Source organism: Equus quagga, chromosome 10, assembly GCF_021613505.1.
Source record: "Equus quagga isolate Etosha38 chromosome 10, UCLA_HA_Equagga_1.0, whole genome shotgun sequence".
In the NCBI taxonomy this organism is placed as follows: Eukaryota; Metazoa; Chordata; class Mammalia; order Perissodactyla; family Equidae; genus Equus; species Equus quagga.
This window is the reverse complement of record NC_060276.1, coordinates 25,076,969-25,102,898: the sequence shown is the minus strand read 5'-3', so window position 1 is coordinate 25,102,898 and position 25,930 is coordinate 25,076,969. Positions and strand designations below refer to the sequence as shown.

At 35.5% G+C, this 25,930-nt stretch overlaps 1 protein-coding gene across 7 annotated transcripts in view; it reads right to left on the bottom strand.

The window, feature by feature from the left end:
- Positions 1 to 25,930, bottom strand: part of THOC2 (THO complex subunit 2) — a 100,856-nt gene that overhangs the window by 26,106 nt on the left and 48,820 nt on the right. For 4 of the 7 annotated variants that reach the window (XM_046673021.1, XM_046673023.1, XM_046673024.1 and 1 more), the window contains exons 10-21: positions 25,240 to 25,395; positions 24,234 to 24,406; positions 22,807 to 23,002; positions 10,734 to 10,775; positions 10,164 to 10,294; positions 9,963 to 10,064; positions 6,538 to 6,622; positions 5,870 to 5,963; positions 5,378 to 5,458; positions 3,452 to 3,548; positions 1,261 to 1,378; positions 231 to 410 (exon numbers count right to left, since the gene is read on the bottom strand). In XM_046673021.1, the coding sequence (XP_046528977.1) occupies positions 231 to 410; positions 1,261 to 1,378; positions 3,452 to 3,548; positions 5,378 to 5,458; positions 5,870 to 5,963; positions 6,538 to 6,622; positions 9,963 to 10,064; positions 10,164 to 10,294; positions 10,734 to 10,775; positions 22,807 to 23,002; positions 24,234 to 24,406; positions 25,240 to 25,395 (1,455 nt within the window). Of the gene's footprint in view, positions 1 to 230; positions 411 to 1,260; positions 1,379 to 3,451; positions 3,549 to 5,377; positions 5,459 to 5,869; positions 5,964 to 6,525; positions 6,623 to 9,962; positions 10,065 to 10,163; positions 10,295 to 10,733; positions 10,776 to 22,806; positions 23,003 to 24,233; positions 24,407 to 25,239; positions 25,396 to 25,930 lie in introns of all 7 variants that reach the window. The other 3 variants (XM_046673018.1, XM_046673020.1, XM_046673019.1) reach the window with 1 other exon arrangement.

Genomic DNA, 25,930 nt, shown 5'->3' with positions numbered 1-25,930 from the left:
TCTACTTAATTGAAAATCGTACACATATTATTACATCTCCTAAAGCTCCCCCTTAAATATCATAATTTGCACACAAAAAGCCCTTTTTCCAGAATGTCTATTTTACATTAGAGCTGTTTCACATTCACATGATGTGTAAAATGACATTTTTCAAATTATATCACATTCTGTATTTTCCTTTATCATGATAAAAAACAATCCACATAAACACAAAAGCCACTTTAACTTACCTGATCATAGAGCTTTCCCACAAGTTTCAAATGTTTCTCTCCACCTTCCTGAAAGATTACCCCATTCCTCTGCTGAGCCATAAGCAAACAGAGAGGAAGAGCAAGATCATGGTCCAATAGTGCATCCTTTAATCTCTGGGAGGATTTTTTAGTGTTTCTGATCTGGCCAAAATAACCACCCTGCACAAGAGAAGATATAAATTTACCAGCGTACAGTACATAACACATGCCATCTGATTTGAAAAAGACACAGCAAAAGCTCAGTTATAATCCTGAAAATAAAAAACTCATACACTCTACATTCCTTCTCTTTCTTCACAAACTCATTTTAGTGACACTATTACTGATTAGTCACTGGCTTACAGATAACTGTCAATTGTCTTTAAATGTCTACATATTTTCCATTTTCTACTTTGCAATCCCTTATAAAGGATTATTCTTTTTTCTTTTTTTGAGGAAGATTAGCCCTGAGCTAACTACTGCCAGTCCTCCTCTTTTTGCTGAGGAAGCCTGGCCCTGAGCTAACATCCATGCCCATCTTCCTCTACTTTATATGTGGGACGCCTACCGCAGCATGGCTTGCCAAGCGGTGCCATGTCCGCACCCGGGATCCAAACTGGTGAACCCCAGGCCGCCGAGAAGCGGAACCTGCGAAATTAACCGCTGCACCACTGGGCCGGCCCCTAAAGGATTATTCTTTATTCAGTGTGGAGCAGATTCAACAACAGAGTACCTATGTTCAGATTTATACCAGTTAGGATACCAAGGACCACAGAAGATTTGATATTTATTTCCCTTACAGATGTATTACTTCCTATCTTTTTATACTTTGTTTCAACTTTTTAAAAAGGTTAAAATAACCAGTATACCTCAATTTTTAAAAGAGAGGTGGGTGTGGTTGTGACCGTAGGGTATGTATGGTTTTGACATTTGGCTTTATCTACTCGTTATGCATTGTTTGGATTCTTTACTATGAGCATGCATACATTTTGAATTTAAAAAGTCAATAAACAAAAATAGCAACTCTCACCTCAGCTTTTAGTTGCTCTCCACCAGTCATGGCCTCTAGTTGTTCCATTGTCATTTCCTCTGTAATTTCTATTCCTGCCATTTTTTGTACCACTTCTTTCAATATAAGCAGGTCAAAACTATTTAGAAAAAATAAGGAAACAGTCTATAGTTGAAACTTCAAACATAAAAGTGACAATATATTGTAACAAATATACTGAGAATCCCTAAATTACTTGTATATAAATATTGGGGGGAAGGGGCTGAAGTGGTTTTTAAGGAAAAACTGCATTCCTAGAACTATACTGAAAAATATTCGGGGCATGTAATATGTTTATTTTAACTTTTTACTTGGAAATAATTTCAAACTTACAGATATGATGCAAAGATAAAAACAGTAAAAAGCACACCCATTTACCCTTTATCCCAACTTCACCTATTTATTAACATTTTTACTCCTGTTCACTCTATCATTTGTGATTTCTCTCCCTCCCTCCCTCTCTTCACACACACAGTTTTTTGAACCACTTGAGAGCAATTTATTTAGTAAATAACATCATTTTAGGGGTACATTTTACTCCTAAAATTCCTAAGAATGTATTTCCTAAGAATATAGCTATTCACTTACATAACCACAGCATTGTTATCAACTTTAGTAAATCTAACACTGATACAATACTTTAATCTACATTTCATATTTAATTTTATCAGTTGAATCTACAGTTCATATTTCATTTTTATCACCTGACCCAATAATGTCCTTCATAGCATTTTTTTATCCTCCAGTACAGGATTGCCAATATACATTTTTGATGATACAGGCCATTTCTCTAAACAATCACACACACTTGGAAGGAATAGAGGAAGGAAGGTAGGAAGAGGAGAAAGGAAACAAAAAGAAGGAAACGGAAGTTCCGAGTTGCGGTATTTGAGCCAAAGATGATAGCTTAGTGGCCAGCCTTAAGCATATTACTGTGCCAATAGTTATGCATTTTAATTCTCAAAATTTGGACTGCCAATGGAAATAATACAATATGATTCCAAGATCATCTTTAATTAGCTAAGTAATGAAGATAATGTGAAAATATTCTTTCCTACAAAACAAATACAGATGTTCTTCTAAAGGTAAAGCTAGACATACCCAAGACACAAGTTGACAAAGGAACAATTTTCTAAGATTCTTGAGTGCTTACTCTCTCAACTTGCCTCACCTTCCCTAAACATAGTTTCTGAAAACACGAGGGCCCTCATGCAAATTAGTATGCAACAAGTACCAATGGAATATTTTATTTTTTCTACAAACTATCTTTTAATTAGATGGTCACAAAAACTATATTCATAGTACAGAAAACTGAGATACAGATTTAAAAATAACGTTATGTTCTCCTGGCCTAGAGACACAGAAGAGTAAAATGTATATAGGATGGTGGATAGGTAAGCATAGTATAAGTGATATGCTGATAAAATCTTGAATCTAAATATTACTTTTTTAAAATTTTCCCCTAAACTAAAATAATAATCTGTCAATAATTACTTAGGTAATACCTGCTTGGAACATCAGAGAGCTTTACAGATTTTTGCTTGCTTTCTACCAGAAAGCTCTTGAAAACACTTTCCAGTTATTTGATTCTAGTCAGTCGGCTGCTGATAAGATTTAAGATACATATTAATTCAAACTCTAAGCATTGATACTGGTCCAGAATAATAAAACTCCGTACTTATAAAGAAAAGAAGACACTGCCCAAAAGGCAAGTAAGCTTTATGTATCTCTAAAGTTCAAATTCAAAAAATAATTGTGTTTTAAAGATACTCTATACACCCTCAAACATGTTCCTACCAAACGCTCAATGTTAAGGCCAATTATTGTCCAGTAGCATAATCAACAGTGCAATATGTTTTGTCATAAGAGGATTTATAATATACCTTATTAACCATTTACTCAAAAGCCTAACATCTAGTCAAAATGAGTTAGTGTTTTTAACAAGCTACATATATAGCCAAATATTACATTTCTTCCTGCAAAAAAGTGTTTATGTATTAAATTAAAATTTCTTTTAATGAAAGAACTCCATATAAATAAGTGAGCATCTATTCTACTTAAGCCTACAACCAACAGATAGTTTTTCCAGGATAAACAGCAATCTCAACATCCCAATATCACCAGAAGTACTCTAATTATTGAATTTTATTTACATGTAATTTACTATGAATACCTTTTGCCTGCCTTTAGCTGATTAGCCACATATTGAAGAAGACCAGCAAGATCAATTGGATATTTACGAAAAACTGCACCACAGAAACTAGCCAGACCTATATGAAAGAAAAAAAGAATAGGGCTTTTTAAAAACGGTTCCTAAAACAAAAAGTACAATATTTAGTGTCATTTCTTCAACTAACTCAATTTCTAAAATAAAATGAGGTAGAAATAATTGTATTGCTGATGCCATTGAATAGAGTTTTATACTTAATAATAGCTAATATTTATTGAGCATACCTATACCAAACATTGTACTAAGCACTTTACATTAATTATCTCATTTAATCTTCGTAATAATTATCTCAGGTTGGTATAAACCTATCGGTGGGGAAAATTTGGAACAGATATATCATGTAACTTGCTCATGGTCACCTAGTTGTTATGAGTTAGAGCAGTGACTCAAACCTACACGGCCTGATTCCAGAGCCTGTGACATTAATTAGGCCATAAAATCTTGCGGATCGCTCTGTAAACTTGAGTGATAGACAAAACACCTGCCCCTCAAATGTCTGGGTCATGAAAAAATTTCTTTTTATCTAGGAACATGCTACTAGTTGTGGAGAGGCAAGGAACAGGTAAAGCATTGCCAGACCAAGAAGCAGAGAAAAGACCAATTTTAACCAACAGTCTTCATCACATAAGTAGGGAGAAAACCCAGTAAAGAGGAGATCCTAGTAAAGTCAAGTGATCTGTACCTTTTCAACAATTATTTGCTGAGCACCTAAAGGATAATGGACAAAACACAGGTCCTGCCTCAAGAAGCTTATAGTTTAGTGAGGGATTTAGAAAAGTAAACTGAAATAATTCTATGATGAATAAAAGGTTCCATGGGAGTACACAAGAAGGGCATCTAATTCTGACTTTTTGGGTGGGAGTGTTAACAGGTCAAGCTTTCCGAAGAAACTGACCTCTAGGCTGAAATCTAATGAGTAAGTAGAAGATGTGGTGGAGAAGATGAGTGGGCACAGAAGGGTATTCCAAATAGAGAAAATAACATGTGCAAAAGGGCCACGAAAAGTCCAAGAAATTCAGTATTAACGGAACCTAGAATATTGGGGAGAGGTGAAAGATGAGGCTAGTACAGTGACTAAGGCCCTGATTCCAAAAGAACTTATTTGTATGACTTATTACAGATTTCAGACTTTAAAGGGCAATGGGGAGCTACTTCAAGATTCAGCTATCAGACATGATAGGTTGAAAAAAAAAGGGGGAACCAGCTGCTAGAAATCAAAGGTACAAGAAATTTCAATAAAAAAAAAAAACCCAAGGATCAGGTTTTTTGTTAAATAACCAAGTTTTTGTTCTTTTAAGATGACTGCATGGGGCCAGCCTGGTGGCACAGTGGTTAAGTATGCACGTTCCACTTCAGCAGCCCAGGATTCGCCAGTTCAGATCCTGGGTGCGGACACGGCACTGCTTAGCAAGCCATGCTATGGTAGGTGTCCCACATATAAAGTGGAGGAAGATGGGCACAGATGTTAGCTCAGGGTCAGACTTCCTCAGCAAAAAAGAGGATTAGTGGCAGATGTTAGCTCAGGGCTAATCTTCCTCAAAAAAAAAAAAAAGATGACTGCAACCTCAGGATAAAAAGAAGAGAGATTATGCCTCTAAAATAATAATATAGAAAGGAATTTTCATCTCCCCAGTAATGTTTGCCCAAATTCTATCATAGCCAATACTGGCCTCTTGAGTTGGAAAATGAATAAGTATTATATGAACCTCCTTACACAGCCAAGGACTTGGACACTCCACAGAACAAGCTGACTGGCTAGATGCTCTCAAGAGCTCTTGACAAACAAGCTCTTAGCATAGGTAATAGAATACATAGCATGACTGTTACAACAGATGGAAATTCCACCCTTAGGAAAATAAAAATACTTACTCTGAAGCCAGCTTGAGATGGTTGTGTCATCATGTTTCATTCTCTCCTTTTCTGGATTAGCTAAAGCTTCAATGATACAATCTTTCATACATTAAGAAAAAATTTTCAGTCACCACATCTCTAACAAAGACCCTTCAAACAACAACAAAAAAATTTCACATCTTGGAAAGAAATAAAATTGTCAGCTTCAAGTTACTATGAATTATTGAAAACCACACTCACTGTAGTACAAAATTTTCTTCTTTACCTTCTTTTCCATCTTTCAGCAAGCAAGATAGATTCTACTTATATCAAGACATTTATTAAACTTAACATTGTCTCTCCCTGTATACAACACAGACATGCACACAAACTCCTAATTGGCCAACCTTCAGATCAGCCAACTGAATCAACCTCAGATGGTTACTAAAGGAACTTAGAATAAAAATAAAACATTCATCATTAAGATCTATGAAATGTGAAACCTATATTTTACTTCACTTGAAAGGATACAGGCCAAGACATCATAATTCAATGAAGTGAGGTATTTCAATGAATCTACTACAGGTGTTATTAAGTTATCATACTTCTGTATTTGTGACAATATCTGGAAGATAGCAACAAAGAAAAGATGGCATTAAGTAATCGAAAGAGAACTTCTACTGTGCTAACTAAATAATGGCTATACTTTTAATTTTTCCTTAGAAAATATTTTCTTAGGCTACATTTTCCAATTAGTAAATAATTCCAGGGCATCTAAACTTGAATTTCAGAAATATAGAGGCTAGTCTCATGTCAAATGTGTTTTAGAAATCTCTTTCTAAATATGAAAGTGTTACATCTAAATCAGAATGAAGTGCTATTCAAGTGTTTATAACAACTAAAATCAACAAATAATGCACCTTTTTATTAATGATGCTATAAATAAAAATGTGTTAAACAAGATAATGCTCGAGTTTATTACAGTAGCATCGTTATATACTACTAGAAAAGTAGATCAATGTGTTAAATATATTGTATACTACATTTTTAGCATAACCATACAATATTTAATTTGCTAAAGATTTTTTCCCTAAAACTGCCAAACATTTTTAAAACTACATCATTCCATTTCTATCTGTGCTGACTTAAAGACAACAAAAAGAAAAATCCCTTAAAATAATATTAACCTCAAAACATACATAATCAAACAAAATGGTTGGATTGCTGTGGCTCAACTTCCCAATTTGTCTTCCAGAAGGCTTCACATTTTCCTTGGTTAGACGTCTACAAGGGGAGAAAAAAGTAGCAGGATCATCTTAAGTCATTTCCCTTGTAATGTTGATAGCTTTGTTACATCATGGGGGGGGGGGGGAGGACGACAATTCTTTCCCAAATATCCAAAATGGATCCATGTAAATAATGACATTTATCACATACTTCATGCAGGACTTGGGCTATTTTGATTAGGCATTCTCCCAGAGGGTATTAACATTTTGTATTAATGCTTAACATTTATAATATACACATTTCCATTTTATAGTAATAGTCTAATAAGCATTAAAACTCAATGTACTCTACAAGTACATATTATAGAGAATCATAATTATTTTAGATTTAGAAAGGCTCATTTATCAGTTTAGGGATTAAGATAACAAATTTGGTATAATGCAATGAAATGTCTATGCCATCTGTCTCAGTGACCCTAACAGAGTAATAGCTAATGTTGCACTCCTTGATACAGGAAGTTCTCTGGTTTTCATATTCAAAGTAAACAATTTTTGAAAAGTCAATTCTACTCCTTTCCTTCTTCTTTAATTCCTCCTCTGTTGAGTATTCTTTTACTAACATTCTGGAAATTTATACCTATGAAATGCTTACAGCTCAAACAATTATCAAACAGCATTTTTAACTCTTCTGGTGAGATTATTACATAATAAATCTAGAAATCTGAAATGCTTTCAAGTGACAGGAAGCTTTCTGGAATGAAAATATAATGAAGCAAATAATGAATTTAGTAGATAGTTCAAGGAATGTGACCATTGTGGAAGTAACAAACTTGATATAATGATCTTAAGAAGCTTCTTATGACAAAACTGACCCATCAATCAAAATTATTTCATCATCAGCTGCTTCCCTTTCCCACTCTCCACGGCCCAGTTTCTTTTTTCTTTCCACAGAAAACCCATCAATTTTAAACTTTGGCTAGACTCTGTTCCACCTTCAAACTTACCACCACCTGTCCTTACTTCTAACCCTACTATTTCAGGTGGCTCTCCTACTTGCCAAAGCTAACCTTTCTTCCCTATACTTTTTATCCCATTCCCTTCTGCCTCCACTACCCTGGAGGGAAAAACAAACAAAAATAAAAGAAATACTTTCTTGATTATGTCTTCCCCTCAAGCTACCATGGTGTCTGGCACATGGAACACAATCAATGAACATTTGTGGAATCAATTACTGGATGTCCCACAGCAAATTCATGTTTTAAACAGTAATCAAAACCTGTGAAATTGTGCAAGTAATAAATTAATGCATTCCATTCTCAATGTAGAGTTCAAGCAATACCAAAATCATATTGTTTAAGCCTGGTAAAATAGTTACAGTTTAGAAATATAACAAAAATCCAAGTACATTAAAAGTTCTGCACAGTCTTCTGTGATAAATATTTTTATTAATTTATTCATTCATTCATATTAATGTCTTCTATGACAGGCAAAGTGCTATGACTAGGAATACAAGGCCTGCTCTCAAGCTCAGTTCAGCTGGGGAGATAGATTGAAAACTATACTTTAAACTTTATATTCTTAAACAAATAGAACAAACTACAGAACAGTTCTTATTATATGCTATCAATAGTATAAAAAGGGGGAATAATATATTTGTACTCATGTATACATAAAAATATCTAGCTAGAAGGATAAATAAGAAACTAAACAGTGGCCTTTCTTTCCTTGGGAGGACTCAGTGAGAGATTTTTACTGTCTACCTTTTCATATTTACTGAAATTTAAACCATGTGAATGTATAAACTATTCAAAAAGTTAGATAATTAAAAAAAGAAAAATAATCATAGCAATGTATCTAAGAGGTATGATAGCATTACATGCATATGGGACAGTGGTGGCATAAATAAAGAAGGATGGACGTGCTTGGTGGCATTATGGAAGGCTTCACAGAGGTGACACTGGAGCCCACCCACCAAGTATGAGGTCACCAGATGGAGAGAGAAAAACGAGGTAAGGGAATACCTGTATGAACAGAAGAAACAAAAAATATATGCAAAGGAAAAGGAGACCATAGTACATTCAGGGAAATATAAGTGGGCTCAGTACAGCTAGATGTAGAACTGGCAGGAAATGAGGTTGAAAATAGGGAGGGACAGATCATGGAGGGTCTCTTACATCACCATGCCATAAAAGTTGACATATAACCTGCAGGCAATGGGCACCAAAGGATTTTGAAGAAAGAGAATAATACAAGGCACTATAACGCATTCAGATAAAAGAACTAAGTTAGTGGTGGTAGAGAGTGGAAGAGACAGATTCAAGAGATTTAATAATATTTAACGTATTATTAAATATATTGTTAAATAACTCACATAAAGCACTTAGTTCAGTGCCCAGCACACATGGTAACGGCTCCATAAATATTAGCTGCTTTTAAGCCAGAAACTCTACTTGGGGAATTCTTGAGACTGGAACTCTTTCAAAAGGACCAGTTCTAATATCATCTCCTTTCATGCCTTCCCCAATTTCCAAGGGGTGAAATAATTCACTTTCTTCTCTAACCCTCCCATAGAACTTTATTCATACTGTATGACAGCACCTATTAAACCAGACTGTGATTGTGCACACACCTGTTTCCCTGGTAGACTGTGACCAGGGACAATATCACTGAGCAAAGACAGTATCATTGCATACTGTTACATCTGTTTAAATGAGAGAATGCACTACTTTTAATTATAATAACCCTGCCACTGCACGAATGTAAAAGCAATTACAATAAATAGCCTTGCTGAATACAGCAGTGTATTTAGTATCTAAACCAATACTAATCTGAAGTACACAATTTTCATAATTTAACTTCAAACATTTTACCAGGAAGTAGAATAATATCACTTTTATGTTTTTAATGACATGAAAATAAAGCACACAAATGAAAAAATAGAAATTTTTCAAAAGTTGACTCCCTATGGAGATAGTTCTGCATAATTCCATTAGATCTTCCGAAAAGAAAAAAATCTTTATTATAACTTTCAACAGAGTAAATTCCTAAACTTTGACTACGTTGTATAAGCCATTAAATGTATTATGCAAATTGGGCGGAGGCCACAGTAGACTGTCCTTTAAACAAAAACTCATTCTATAATATGATGCATTAAAGAGAATTTTCATTAGATTTCATACCTATGCAAACATGACAATAACAAAAACTAACTTGGTAGTCAAAATGAGCTAAAAACCACAAAAATTAAGTCATTCTATCTGCAGTATATAATCAGCTATGCCATTAGCAAATGGTGGGCTTCCTCAAAATTGAGGTTCAGACATAAGCTGGCTGAAAGAAAGTAAATTAGGTCCAGGTATACTTTAGATTAGTATGAAGAAAAATAAATTAAAACTTACTTCATGATATATTTAGCTCTGTCTATTGTTTGAGCTTTAACTTTTACTAAAAGTGGGTGACTGTTATAGGTTTCATTCTTCCACTGGCCATACAGACGATATCTTAAAAAAATGATGAGATGAAGAATTAGGAAAAATCATACACTTAGAAGTTAATGCACTAGAATAGTAGTTAAAAATACAAACATATTATATATTTACCTATGCTGATATGGAAATGTTTTAAACATTCCCCAGAGTTCCTCAGACATACAAGCATTGCAGTCCATCAAAGAAAGAGATGGAAGTAGTACCTGGTCAGTAATGCTAAGCAAACAGCTAAGGATAACTTCCTAAGAAGAAAGAAGGAAAAATTATTTCAGTAAGAGGTCCATATGAATCCCCTCAAAATAAATTTGTCAGCCTTGGAAACACTGCCATTCCTTGATCTCATAACACACCACATCTAATTCCTTACACTATCACTGTCCTCTTCACAGTGGTTATTTGTGCTTCTCCATCTAAGAAAGCAAACACGGTGAGGGAAGGAAAGGGGTAGCAAGAGAATGAGGGACTTTTATTATCCCTCCTCCTTTCTCAACATGGTAATCCCCCAAAACAGGAGGCTGTCAATCTGAAAAGATAACTTTGTATCATATGCCAAAAGCTATATTCAGCATGTAGAGTATAAAATAATTATTCACAAGGGTATTAAAGCTTGTTCACAGTAAAATCTGCAGTACGGTGTACCTAGACAAACATTAGACACATTCAATTTTTCTAGTCTCTTACCGTTTTCTCTTTATCTTCTTGTTTGCTTCCATCAGACTGAAACTAAAATTAAAAAAAACTATAAATAAAATGCAAAAAGGTTAAGATTATGCTGTTACAATTTAGGTTCTAATTTGAAAAAAAAATTAACTTGCACATGGTTGTGAATTATTTCCTTACTTTTTCACACATGTAGATTTTAAATACAGGCAGTATTACCAATTAACATTTTTAAATTTCATCTATATTTCTATCCTCCAAATCATTCACGACATTCATGAATTTTAAATGTCAATTTTAAGCCAATTCTTTCGTCAATCTAATCATCACAAACCAAAGCATCCTAAAACTGATCTAAGTATTAAAAATGGTAGCCAGTACAATTTAGTTATAATGCATTTTCCCATCCAGATCTTCTTCCCCCTACAGAATCAATAAAATCTAACACTAAAGCAACAATGAAAAAAATTAAACCCAAAGAAATTTAAAGCTATGTATTAATTCACCACTACTTAAGCCCTCACTGAGAAATAAGCCCAAAGTACTAACAACACTGCTGGCAAAGACAAAACCACTTCCTAACTTGGACAGAGTGAATGAGAAAACCTGGGTCATTATTATATCAACGATTTGCAGGTGGGCCGTTGAAGCGCCATGTTTGACAATACTGTCTATTAATTCAAAATGAATTAGTGAGTAATACTTGTGTGTATATAGGCAGGTGGAGGTTTGATGGATGTATGCAAAGGCCAAAATGACAACTGAAGTACTGATACTCAAGGACAATCTGAATTTCTGGGAAGGATTTAGCTCAACAGCAAGTAAGGGAAAGGAAAAAGCTAATATGCAGCTAACAAGCTTCTTATTTTCTTAGCAGATAAGGGTAGTTTGTGCATGTATGTTTTTCATGCTTGAGTAATGTAGTGTTAGTTACTACAGGGAAGTCTAACTTCTGTGCAACATTTTCACATCAGACTAACTCAGGGATTGCCATGCTTCCATAATCACCTTTTTTTTTTAATTGGCAGGCTAAAAAGATACAGTTCCCTTTCACAGAAACAATTATTAAGTCAACATATATTCTAGTCGGCAAATTAGGAGTCAAGTTATGAAGGAGTGGTGTGGCAGAAAAACTAGATAGCTGCTTTTGTTTGGTTGGTGGGGAGGTAATGCTTCTGTCATATTGGGTGTACACTGAGAGGCAAAAATAAGGGTGTGTCATAATCGGAAGAACTAGGTTCATAGTATATTATGTTGGGGATAAAGGCAGTTAAGCTGCTCCCTTCCTGGTATACTATGATTCTAACAAACCTAATAAAGCTACGCATAGTTTTCTCCATAGAAATAAAACATTTTCTTAGTCACTAAGCTTTCCTAATTCCCTTACTAGACACTTATATGAATTTCTAATGTTTGTATGTCAATTCTCTAGATTTCATAAGCAGGAAATTTTGAAAAAAAGAAATACGGAATGCACAATGAAACCATCTAGAAGAGCACTAAGAAATGTGTTTATCAAAGGCTAATTATAACAAAGATAAACAAAAAATGAATCAAGAGTTACATGCATGTAAAAGTAATTTTGTTTGGTAAGAAAATAAAGACAAATTCTACTCCCCTGATGCTTTCTTTTTAACTTAATTTGTTTTAATTCAGAATAAATATAAAACTCTCCATTCCCACAATGCAATACTAAAAGTTTTAATGAATGGAAGGCTAGGAGGAAATGGGAGGAAGCCAGGAGGGGAAGGAGCAAAAGACATCCATTCAATCATTCATTTACTATGTGCCAAGCACTGGGAACTCAAAGATGAACAGGACAGAGTTCTATCTGATAAAGACAAGTTCCCTGTCTTTGAGGATCTGTTGAAGATCAAAATTATGCTTACCAATGTACTGCTAGGAACTGAAGTTTTAAGTTTGAATAAAACTGAGCACTCACAATAATGCCTAGATAGACTATCAGTTATAAATGGCTCCGAGCAGTTTCTGACCTAGCCCTACAAAGATGGAGCAGCTGAAGGGGCTGCAACAGTACTGGGCACAAAAAGAATGCAGATCCAGCAAGAGGGGGCCTTTGGAGAGTTCAGGAAAAAAGGTTGGGAAAAGTTGCAGATATAACTAGATAAATTACTTTTTTTTTATTACTAATGTCCTTATTTTTAGTACCTCTAATCCATGAACATTTCAAATGCTACTTTAGGCTATATTTTATCTCAGAAAAGAAAGAAAATGAAAAGTACCTAAGATTTGTGACTAAACTGAAACCTGAAGCAACATCTTACTTAGATTATGGCACTATTTTCACCATCCTTATTTTTCTCATTCTTATTAACTACCATTTATTGAGTACTCACTATGTGCCAAGTACTAGGCTAAGAACTTCACATTTACGTATTAAAACTACTCTATGAAGAAAATCTTTTTGCTAGAAAGGATCCAAATAAGACCCATCAAAATAACTTAGAAATAGGAAAATAGAACCTATAGATTAAAATTTACAGGAACGTGAGTTTACCAAGCCTGGAGAAAACATAACTGAATAGGCTTTCAATGTTTTGGTTCAAAGCCTTGTTTTTTATCTTTCAATCAGAAACTCTTAAGACTTTATAAAACACTTAGAAATAACCAGTAATGTTGATACTACATCATTTATGAGAACACAGGAGGAGATACTAAGTGAAAAGTACTATCTTCCACCACATTCCACTTTTAGTCAATACAAATCTGTACCAAGACGCCAAAGACCTAATAATATGGTCACCTACACAACAGGATAACCATATGTGCTGGTTCTTGTTTTTTATTTCAGTGTAAATAACAGCACAACCTTTCAACCTCAAGAGTCCTGGTTTAGACAATGAAGTACATGGTCTCCCTACCTACCATGTGGGTAGCGTTCAAACTGCAGTAAACAACTTGTGGGAGGGGTTTAAATACTAAAATATAGCAAACAAAACAAACTGCTAAATAGCTATGCTCAGTTTCATAAAATTCACCACCCAAAAGTAATTACTTTGGTTAAAACACTGGTTATGATATGAAAGTGTGCTTTGTTTTACACAAGCATGGTTCTAACAAGCTATGTGTAAAAACAGGTATTTTCAGAGCACTTAATGAATATGAATATGTGATTTATTTAAACGAATTCTCTTTATAAAAGCAGTTCACAACAGAAGTCTTTTGTAAAACAAAAAACTGCCCTGCGAATCAATCGAATCTATCTATCGTTAAGGGAAATTAAGGTTCTCATACGGAATCTGTTTAAAGTAATATGCCCCTATGTTTTAGTTTAGATTTCCCCAGAAGCAGACCCTATTAAAGTGCATTCCTATTATTTAGGAAGTAATTCTAGGAACTAGTAGGAAATTATTCCTGTGTCCCACTGGGGACTCTGAGGGTCTGTGTAGAAATACATCTCAAGGTTATCCCATGAGGGCAACATAGTTCTACAGCATCTCCTGTCGTTCCATTGGTTGAAAGCTGGGGAGAGGGGGCGAGGTGAGTCAGTTCCCCATCAGTTTTAGGCTACCAATCCCTGCACTACCTCTGTATGCTCCCAGAGCCAGAAAAGCCCTGAGACAAAGAGATACAGGCGCCAGCAGTTGAAAATTGGGCTGGCACACCAAAACGCTAAGAACCTGGCATAAGAGTCAAAGGAATATGGGTAGGATCTGATAGCATCTGCTATGCCCTACACAGACAAATGTAAAAACCTCCAAGAGGTGAGCATTTTCACAAATATTTTTAAATGTTACCTCTCTTTTACGTGCTTCAATTTTTTTTTTTGGAAACTGAACACTGAGGTTCAATTTCAGAAAAGTCTTTGAGAGGAGGCACGGGGGTTGAATCAATTGTTTACAGTGTGCATTTGGTCCACACCACAAATTCTATTTTCCTTTCTTGTATAAAATGTATTTTTAAACATTACACTGTTTGTACAGAGTCTACTTTGCTTATTAGTAGACTTAGTATCTGCCTATCCTTGTATGTTTATATACCGCTCTTAGGCAAAAAGCATAGCTAATGGGAAAAAATTAAGATCCTATTTGTAATTTATTACATTAACTATGATTCTACACCTTGATTAGAATTGTCACATGGAGATATTCAGTAATAGCTAAAGTGACCTTAGGTCAAACCAATTATTTTAGGTGACAATACAAGTGCAAATATAAACATCCTAACAGTTCTTCCCTGCTCAGGCTCATTAAATAGTAAGGGTGTTAAATTAAATGTGGTCTCCAACTCTCGAGTTCCTCATTTGCTTTGTATAAGACTTATAAAATAGCAAAAGTACATAGGGGAACTTAACAAATGGTGCCAAGGATAGCAGAGCCAGAGTCTCTTTGGACAAGAAGAATTGTAATGCAAGGTTTTGCCTTAAAAATATTCTTACAAAATTTGTTTCTGCTCAAAAACAGAAACAGACACATCCATAACTACCCTTGACTAGTTCACTCACAAAACCCCAGCAATAAAAATTTCCTTAATTTGATAAAAATTTCCTTCCATGTGTTTGTTACCAATTTATAACATAAATTTCAACAAGGAGAGGGGGAAAAACCACATCTGATTATCATGACAATGTAAAGAAGCCAAAGGCATTCCTATAAAATCAAATCTACTCTTGGGGGAAATTAAGTGCTACTTTTAAGTGGCATAAATAGCTTAAAGTATATTAATACTTTAAAATAAATTGTCAAAAGCTAGTGTAGTGATAACTTACAACAGTAAAGTGATAACTATGATATGAAGAATTCATGACATCTTTTTTTTAACTCTCTAAAATTGAATACCTAATTAATGTTACTATCAAATTAACGTTTAGACATATCTCATCTAATCCTCATGGTAACCCCAGGAACCAGATTAGGTAAATATTATTACCACCCATCTGTGGCTTAGAAAAGTGACCAGCTTAAGGTCACATAACTAGCAAGTAGCTGCAGCTCATCCTGATGAACCAGTCTACCTAACAATCAATTTCTAATGCTTTAGTTACTTTGTTTGTGGGACAGCCTTAAATGAAGACTCTCTGTGGGCAAGTTAGGTTCTAAAGTCAATGCATAAAATGAAAATTACATACAGTCATGCACTGTGTAATAATGTTTCAGTCAACAACAGACTGCATATATGATGGTGGCCCCACATGATTAGTATCAGATAGCCTATATGTGTAGTAGGCTGTACCATCTAGGTCTATGTAGTTCGCACAATGACAAAGTAGCCTAATGATGCATTTCTCAGAATATGTCCCAGTCTTCAAGCAACACAAGACTGTATACTCATAATTACACTTAAAAAATCCCTTAAATGATCTATAAAGTATACAGACACATTAGCTTTCATGTAAGTCCCACACGAGACTGTGTTTTTCCCCCTCTAGTGTTAGAAGAAATCACTGTTAAGTGAACATGAATTCATGTGAACATCAGATGAAGTGACTGGCTTCAATTTAGAGGCCACGTCATATGAAAACACATTAGTTTAAAAACTAAACTCACACAATGTGGTGAGATACTCTCTAAGAGACTTGAGAAACTGAACCAAATGAAAAGAAAAAATTTCTCCAATTTCACCCTTACTCTTGGGCATATATACTGAGTATTTTGATGGAATAAGTCTGGCTACATTCACATAAATTAAGCACAGGTATGGTGTAATTCCACTGTACTTGAACTCCACACCTTCATCCAAAAGGAGTATTAATTTTGAGGCCTAACCTACACAACCAGGGTAGATCTTCACAAGTTGAAAAGAAAGAGCAAAGCAAGATCACAGACTCTCCCTCCCCTAACAGCTGATGAAAAAACAAAAAATAGTAAATATCAAGCCAAAATTCTAAAGTAGCTGGTTCATAAATTAGAGTTTTGGAATGAATGGTCTACAGTACATTCTCTCTCTTGTAACCCTAATTTTTATTATGAAAAATTTCAAGTTTACATAAAAGTTAAATGGATAGAATACCCATAAATAGCTATATAACTACTTTGTAGATACAATTAACATTTTGCTTTTTTTTGACTGAGCAAAAAAACTTCAGATGCGACACTTCATCTCAAAATAATTCAGTATGTATCGCCTAAGAATAAGGACATTCTTCCACATTACTACAATATCACTACCACAACTATTCCTGATATCTACTGCTGAGTCTAAGGGATACTCTGACCCTCTATCTAAGGTTTCTCTAAGCTTTATCTGTGAATCAATTTAGAGCACTCTGACCTTTATCCAAGGCCAATATAAGAAACAGCCATAGACACTAGCCAGACAAGTGAATTAAGATGACAAAGTGAAGCATAAAAACAGACTTTCTCTCCCCCAATCCCTAATGCAATGAACAGAAGTATGTCTTGTTGTTGTCTTTTTTTTAATGCCCCAAATTCACCATCAACAAGAAAAGAGGAAACTATGTTATTAACTTCAAGACTTCAAGGGGATACACACACACACACACAATTCTGGTATGACGGGCTGTGTGGTATGGATCCTGCCCTTAACCCAATCCGCAGTAGTAGTACTGAGCAAGGAAGGTAAGTCAACAAAATCCTTTAGGCAACATGGCCTGCAAGGTAAGTAAACAGCCTGAGGAAAAATCCTTGTGAGGAGAAAGCCAGCAGGACTCTGGCTAAGGGAGAACCAGCTGCCACAGCTTGCTGCCTTTCAAAGGAACAGCGCTTAGATGGGTGAAGGAATCAAAGCGCAAGGGAGCTGGATACCCGCTTGGTTGGGTGTGCCTAGTATAGCATAGCTAACAGGATCTCAAAAGAGGTCCTCTAAATGAGGGCTATACTCAGCCTCCCCAAGCTTCATTCCCTCCCCCATCCTAGACTCCAGAGAAGATTGAAAAGAGAACCCAAAACTCAAACTGTAGCTTGAGGGGAGGAGGACTGGTCATAAATAAGGGGGAAGGGTATGAGGACTCACTCACACTGTATCAGAAAGATCTGAACAGAGCTGTCCATATTAAGATGAAAAAAGTGCCGTGGCTACGATGGAAACATAAACAGCCAAAAAAGACCTAGCATATAAAAGACAAACTTAGTCTGGAAGAAAGCAGAACACAAAGGACAAAGGCAGATTCTCCACAAGTATCTGCATATAGTCATAGAAAAGGTATTAAGAATGAACTCAGTAAAACAAGAAAAGCTTGGAGATGAGATACATAGAATGAGATTAAAATGGAGATTGCAGAGATAAACAAAATAAGAAAACACCACTAACACAGATATAAAACAGCAAAGAACTGTAAAATTTACATAACCTATCGTTTCCTCAATTTCAGACACACTACATTTGTATAAGCAGTAGAGCATGGTGATTTTGAGTTTGGCCTCTGAAGCCAGATTGCCTGGACTGAAATCGCAGCTCTGTCCCATATTAGGTGTGTGACCTGGGACAAGTTGCTTAACCTGGAGCACAAAGGGTTTGGTAAAGATTAAACAAGCTGATTCTCATAAAGTACTTAGAATAGGGCCTGGCACAGAGTGACAGCTCAGTGTTATCTATCACTATTGTAAACAACTTAATCCATTAACACCAGCTGGATGCAAAAAAGCACCAAAGAATTCATCTTTAAGTGTGTTGGTGGTAGAAAAAGCATTTAAGTATGTCAGGTGAACATGTTAAAGCTGTGCTCTACAATTTAAAAAAATTTTAAAGATAGCAAAATGTGTTCATTCATATACAAATATTCAAAAGAGCCACTCCCTCTTTTAAGCCTGAAATAAAGACCAAAATTGGTTAATATACTAAAACAACAGTTCTCAAAGTTTGGTCTTCGGACCAGCAGCATCAGCATCACCTGGAAATTTGTCAGAAATGCAAATTCTCAGGTCCCACCTCAGACCTACTGAATCAGAAGCTGTGAGGATAGGGTCCAATAATCTGTGTTTTAAAAAGATCTCCATGGGACTGTAATACACACTAAAGTTTCAGAATCACTGTACTAGATAGTCCTATACGCCGTACACCTCAAATTTAAGAAATACATATACACACATACAATCAGACAGACAAATGATTACAAATAAGTATAGGCTGGAAAACTATTCTGTTAAGTAAGTATATTTTAAAATATTTATAATTTATATACAGAAGCAACCCCAAGCTTAGAAATGAGAGATTTGTTAAAGAAGTTTAATTGTAAATACATTACTTGGAACTAGGGTCACATTCCTCCTTTAGAAGCAATCTTATAAAACCCTGGTTAAATTCCTAGCTAGGCAACAAAAGCCTTTTAAACCTAAAAACACTTAACAAATGATTTGTTATGGTGAAATATTTTTATGGGTAAAAAATGAACCAAAATTCTAACTCAGATTATTGGAAAGATTCACTTTTTCTACCACAACCTTAACAATGAGAGAAGACAGATTTCTTCTCACGCTGTGATCAAAATAAACATTTTTGTCTTCCCTTCTGCCCTTCTACCTCTGCAAAAATAGAGACTGGCGTTAGGGTCAGGCCCAGGCACAAGTGTGATAGAATGGAGGTATAGGATGGCTGCAGTGGAGGTGGCGAAGCGGAAAGGTGACAGTTCTAGTACCTGTGTATCTTGGTAACAATATTGTATATGTTTATGCATATGTCTACGTATAGGACTTCCACAAGTGGGATGTTTGGTCTCCTACTTACAAGTTTATGATACTTGTAGCCAAAGAAAGAATTTCAGACAAGAGATCTGAACATTAAGATTTTCAATAAGAAAGAACAGCATTAGTGGGTGAAAGTGAGATGAGAAAGAGGCTTTTTACATTGTCTCAAAGTATCTCCCCACAAGACACATATTAAAAACAAAGAGAAAAAGAGTAACTGAACAGTGCAGAAACGTGGCAGCCATCCCCTTAACCAAGTGATCAATGTTATCACCACCAGTAATGGGACAAATTGACTTCACACGCTTTCCAATATGATGCACTGGGAAAGAGAATCCTCTTCTTTGAACAGGTACTAGTTAACACAACTCATCCTTTTCAAACTAAAAGGATAAAGACAATAAAACGTGTTATCATTCCTTTTTATATATGTTATATAATAAATTATATGTACAGTTTATGTGCCACATAACAACGTTTCAGTCAATGATGGACCGAATTCATGATGGTGGTCCCATAAGACCTTCCAGTGAGATAAGAGGTGGAGGTGGAAGACAGTGATATTGATGATCCCAATCCTGTGTAGCCCTAGGCTAAGGTGTGTGTTTGAGTCTTAGTTTTTAACAAAAAAGTTTAAAAAGCAAAAAAAAATAAATTTTAAAAATAGAAACAAGCTTACAGAATAAGGATATAAAGAAACTATTTTTTTATAGCTGTACAATGTGTTTGTTTTAAGCTAAGTGCTATTACAAGAGTCAAAAAGTTAAAAAAATTCAAAGTTTATAAAGTAAGCTTTATAAAGTTACAGTAAGCTAAAAAAAAGTTACAGTAAGATAAGGTTAATTTATTATTGAAGAAGGAAAAATATTGTTTTATAAATTTAATGTAGCCTAAGAGTACAGTGTTTATAAAGTCTACAGTAGTGTCCAGTAATGTCCTAGGCCTCCACATTCACTCACCACTAACTCACTCACCCAGCACAACTTCTGGTCCTGCAGGCCCCTTTCCTGCTAAGTGCCCTATACAGGTGTACCATTTTTTTCTTTCATACCATATTTTTACTGTACTTTTTTTTTTTGAGGACGATTAGCCCTGAGCTAACTACTGCCAATCCTCCTCTTTTTGCTGAGGAAGACTGTCCATGAGCTAACATCCATGCCCATTTTCCTCTACTTTATACGTGGGATGCCTACCACAGCATGGCTTTTGCCAAGTGGTGCCATGTCTGCACCCGGGATCCAAACCGGCGAACCCCAGGCCACCAAGAAGCAGAAGGTGCGAACTTAAGTACTGCATCACCGGGCTGGCCCCTACTGCACCTTTTCTATGTTGAGATATGTTTAAATACAAAAACACTTACCAATGTGTTACAACTGCCTACAGTATTCAGTACAGTAACATGCTGTACAGGTTTATAGCCTAGGACCATATAGCCTAGATGTGTACTCGGCTATACCATCCAGGCTTGTCTAAGTACAATCTATGATGTTCACACAATGACAAAATTGCCTAACAATGCATTTCTCACAATGCATCCCCATTGTTAAGTGACACATGACTGTATAGTAATATACTACTTGGTAAATTTCTTTAGAGTACCTTTACACAACATAAATTTGTGAGCATTAAAAAAAATAATCTACCAGCTAAGTGTTAAAAGCCTAGTCAAATATTTCAGGTGTCAAGGGATTAATCTACAACAGCTATTAAATTTTCTATGCAGTTAATTACTGTTGCCAAAAATTAAAATTAGATGCAATCATCAAACACTGGAGAAAACTGCATTTGTATTTGTAACAATTTCTAAATTCTTTTGGTTGCCTTGTTTTACAATTGAAAAGAAATTGTGTGTTCTTTTCCGCTTTAAGACCTTGGGTTAGGCAAAGATCTCTTAGAACACAAAGAGCAAACCATAAAAGAAAAGTACTACTAGCGTGGAATTAATCAAAATTTTAAATTTTTGCTTTTCAAAAGACAGGCAACAAAATGAAAAGGCAGACTGAGAAATAATAATAGAAGACAAACAACCCAATTAAAAATGGGCACGAGTTTTGAATAGACATTTCGACAAAGATGAACACAAATGGCAATTAAGGACACGAAAAGATGCTCAACATAACTGACCATCAGGGAAACATAAATTAAAAGCACAACAGATACTACTACACACCCATTAGGATGACTAAAATTTAAAAGACCGACAATACCAAATGTTGATGAGGATATGGAACAAGTGGAAGTCACAAACACTGCTTCCAAGAATGCAAAATGGTACACACATGTTGGAACAGCTAGGCAAAAAGTTAAACATACACTTACCCATGTGGCCCAGCAATCCCATTCCTGGGGAAACAAAAACATATGCCCCCCGCCTCCCGCCAAAGACCTGTACAAGAATATTCATAGCAGCTTTATTTATCATAGCTCCCAACTACAAACAACCCAAATGCCCACCAACTGGTGAATGGATAAACTCAGGTATTCTATAAAATGAAATATTAGTGAGCAATAAAGGAACTACTGACATGTGCAACAAATTGGATCATCTCCAAAGCATTAAGTGGAAGAAACCAGACAGAAAAGAGTACATTCTATACAATTCCATTTATATGACATTCTAGGAAAAGCAAAACTATAATGACAGAAAGCCTTTCAGTGGTTGCCAGCAACCAGCAATGAAGGGAGGGAACTGATGGCAAAGGGGCAAGACAGAACTTTCTGGGGTGATGAAAATCTTCTATATCATGACTGTGGTAGTGAACACACAACTGTATACAATTGTCAAAACTCATCAAATTGTACACTTAAAATCAGTGAAATTTACTGTATGTAAACTATAACTCAAAGCTGATGTTAAAAACCAAAAAAACAGCATAAATGGTTACCCTTGGGGTAGTGACCAGGGGAGAGTACAAGGGAAACTCTGGGGTGCTGGTACTGTTCTATTTCTTGATCTGCGTGGTGGAAACGTGTGTTTAGTTTGGAAAAAGTCACTGAGCTGTACAATTATGATTTGTGTACTTTCTGTATGTGTGTTTTATTTCAATAAAAAGTTTACTAAAAAAAATTTAAAAAATAGATCCTCAACAGTCTGAAGTTGAAGGGACTTCATACAAATAACGGCAATGATTCAAAATTGCAGTCAGGAAAAGAGGGGGAAAAGAACACTGAGTTAACCACTAATTATCAGAATTCAAAAACAATCACTTGTCCAAAGCATATTTTCCTATGTGTGGGACTTAACTAATAAAAATAACTGATTAGGACACAATGGACTTTCCCCAAACTTTACTCAACATAACCTTTTCTTTTTTTTTTTTTTAACATAACCTTTTCTTAAGTTCACTTTCTTTTTATTTCTAGAGATACATTTCACATAAATATACTCAGAACTTTTTTTTTTTTGGCTGAGGAAGATCTGCCACGTATACTCAGAACATTTTCATTCCAAAATGTAGCTTTCTGCTTGGAAGAAAAAAAATCTTACTAACCTCCTTCATAAATGACTTGCCTATGCGCACCACTTTTGCGAATAAAATGGGATCGTGAGAAAGGTGAGGACCAAGGTAACAGAACATATTGAAAACGTCTCTCCTCAAATCTTCAAAGCTCTCTGCTTGTTTTGGTGCTCTCTTATTTTGCAAAGCATTAACAGGTGAGCCTTTAGCACCTTTAGGAACGCCAACTCTAAAAAGAAGCAAAATTTATATGTATACTCTACAATACTTCATTTTAACACAGTCATATTAATCAATAAGTGAAATTTTTTTGCTCATATTTGCTTTCTATATTTCAATTCTGTAACTTTATTATGCCAGATAATTTAACTGATAGAAAAAGACAAAAACAATACTCATTTGAAAAAGATCAGAGCTCAGAGGAAAATGCTTCAAGTTAACTGCACGAGAAAAGGAAATCATAGAAATGCAGATTACAACTAACATTTAACATACATCATATAAATTTGTTTTTAAACTTAACCAGTATCAGGAATTTAGATATGGAAATGGGGAACAATGAATGAACCTCAGAGATGCTGGAAGATGAAACAGAAAAATATGGATATAACAATGCTGATTCAAGTCAATAAATATTTCTCAATCTGGGTTCCACTACCTAGACTGAGTATGAGGTAGGTGGTGGTAGGGAAGGTGAGCAGCATAATGAAAGAGCGTGTCACACTAAAAAGGACAGCATACCCAGAGTGTTTACCTGCTGAACAGGTGTCCCACTGTGGAGTCACAGGGGTCACTCTCTGAGAAGAAGCTTTCATGGTCCACAGCCCAGGTGGCACTGAAGGCAGCAGCCAGGACAAGTCACCTATGCATGAGTCATAAGGCTGGGGCTTTTGAGGCAGGCTCGGATCTGTGGGGCTGAAGCCAGAGCTGCTGCCAATGTTGCTCCTAAATATCCTGCAAGTAGGCTGAGGGCTAGAGGACTAGTCGACACAGTAACTAAGGATGATGGGAGAGGCTGCACTAGCAATTTCCAGAAGAGCAGCCTATATGCCAGGAAAGATAAGGCAAGCAGAGAGGCAATGTCCTCACCCAGAGCCATTCAACCTGGGATAGAGGAAAACTAAGTAAAACCCTTAAGTATTCTCTGCCCTCTAAGAGAAGAGGAAAAGTCAAAAACAAAAGAATGGAGTTTTCACTCTCAATGGAGGAAACCCAACCCAGAAGTCTAACCTATAGTTTTTAGACTACACTGAGCACACATTCTGCAATACCTGGCCTAGACATTAGGAGACAAGTCACTGGTTAATATCAGACTGATACACTCTGTGAATAGTTCTTATCCTCTGACAAAACATACTAAAATACATGCTTGGTTTGAGGAGACAAGATAAATATGCAAATTTTTTTGTAGTCCCAAACTACTTCTACCTCAGTGATTAGTAAAGCATACAGTAACATACCTTCGATAGAGAGGCTCAATAGTTATGTGAATGAGCTTGCAGATAGCAAGGGCTATTAGCTTATGTGAAGCTGCATAGTACGGAGGCATCTGATCCATAATGTTCTGTGCATGCTGCCAATCACCAATCTTTAACAAGGCTTCCAACAAACCAAGTTTTTGGTTGTCAGGTGGCTAAAAATCAACAATTACAGCAAAGATACTCAGAATACAGACACCAATAAATCTTAATATTTTTTCATTTAAAAAGTTGAGCTAAATAACACAACCATGTATGTCAGCAACATTCATAAGAAACGCAATGGTATTTTCCTGAAAGTACAATCAAGTTTTTCACCTATTGAAAAAATCAACAGGATAGGTTTTTTCATGTAGCAGACACAGCATGACAGCTTGCAGACTTGGAATTAAGTTAAATTCTATTTAATGTTTTATTGTGCCACAGGGAACTAGAATTCATTCATCTTTGAGAATCTCTTTAGGACCTGAGAGAGATTAATACACAAATCACAAATACAGGCAATACATTTGCGATTCTACTTAGAATATATTTTGAAATTTATATAAGACAAAAACATGGCAGCCTCTTTTGGGAAGGGGTCAATCAGATTACAAACAAAACCACCGGTGCCAGTCCTGTGGCTGAGTGGTTAGGTTCCCACCCTCCACCTCGGGGGCCCAGGATTTCGCTGGTTCGGATCCTGGGCGAGGACGTGGCACCGCTCATCAAGCCATGCTGAGGCAGCATCCCACATGCCACAACTAGAAGGACCCACAACTAAAAAAATATATACAACTATGTACCAGGGGGCTTTGGGGAGAAAAAGGAAAAATAAAATCTTTAAAAAAAAAAACAAACCTTTGCAAATTACTATTTCAAAAACCAGGTTTCACCACAATCAAAATTAAAAAATTATTTTTCCATAAGTCGATTAACTATTACAAGTTAAATTTCATAATTCTAAATCCAGAAGACAATGTTAATTTTACTAGAATGAACTATATACCTTCTCTACTTTCTCCTCTTCTTTTTCCTTTTCTTTCTCTCGCTCATCGATTTTTTCAGAAGACAATACAACCATTGTAAGTTTTCTAACAATTTGTTTAGCTTCCACAATTTCTCGTTTGTGTTCATCCATAATGCAGTTATCAGCTGGAAGAAGCTAAAAATGGTTCATTAAAATTTCATGAAACAGCTAATACTAACTATATGTACATATAAAAAGCAAACACTATCTACTCTCAATTGACAGAACTGTAAATAAGAAGCCTAGCCTATTTATGACCATGATTCGCCTTCTAAGTAAGTTTCTCTCCATTATTTTCTTATAATCTGACAGGGTTAAGTATCTGAATTTTGTACACCTTTTAAAATCTGGTAGCAGTTCAAAGCTTCAGGTGTTCTGTCTGTTAGAGATCCTAAATTAATATTCTACCACAGTGACGCTTACCTGTGAATCCGTTTACCCAAGAAAATGCATACTCGTTCCATTAAAAATATCACAGATTTCCCCTTTAAAGGCCAAACTCCAAATTAAATAAAGTACTAACATTTGGATCCAATCTGGGAGAGGTGAGCTAATGAATTACATTAATGAGTAAATTTGATTCCTCTAAATGAAAAATCTCAAGTAGAAAAATTATGAATAACTGGACATCTTACTTTTCATTTTCTAGATACCTATTTGACTTAAGTCA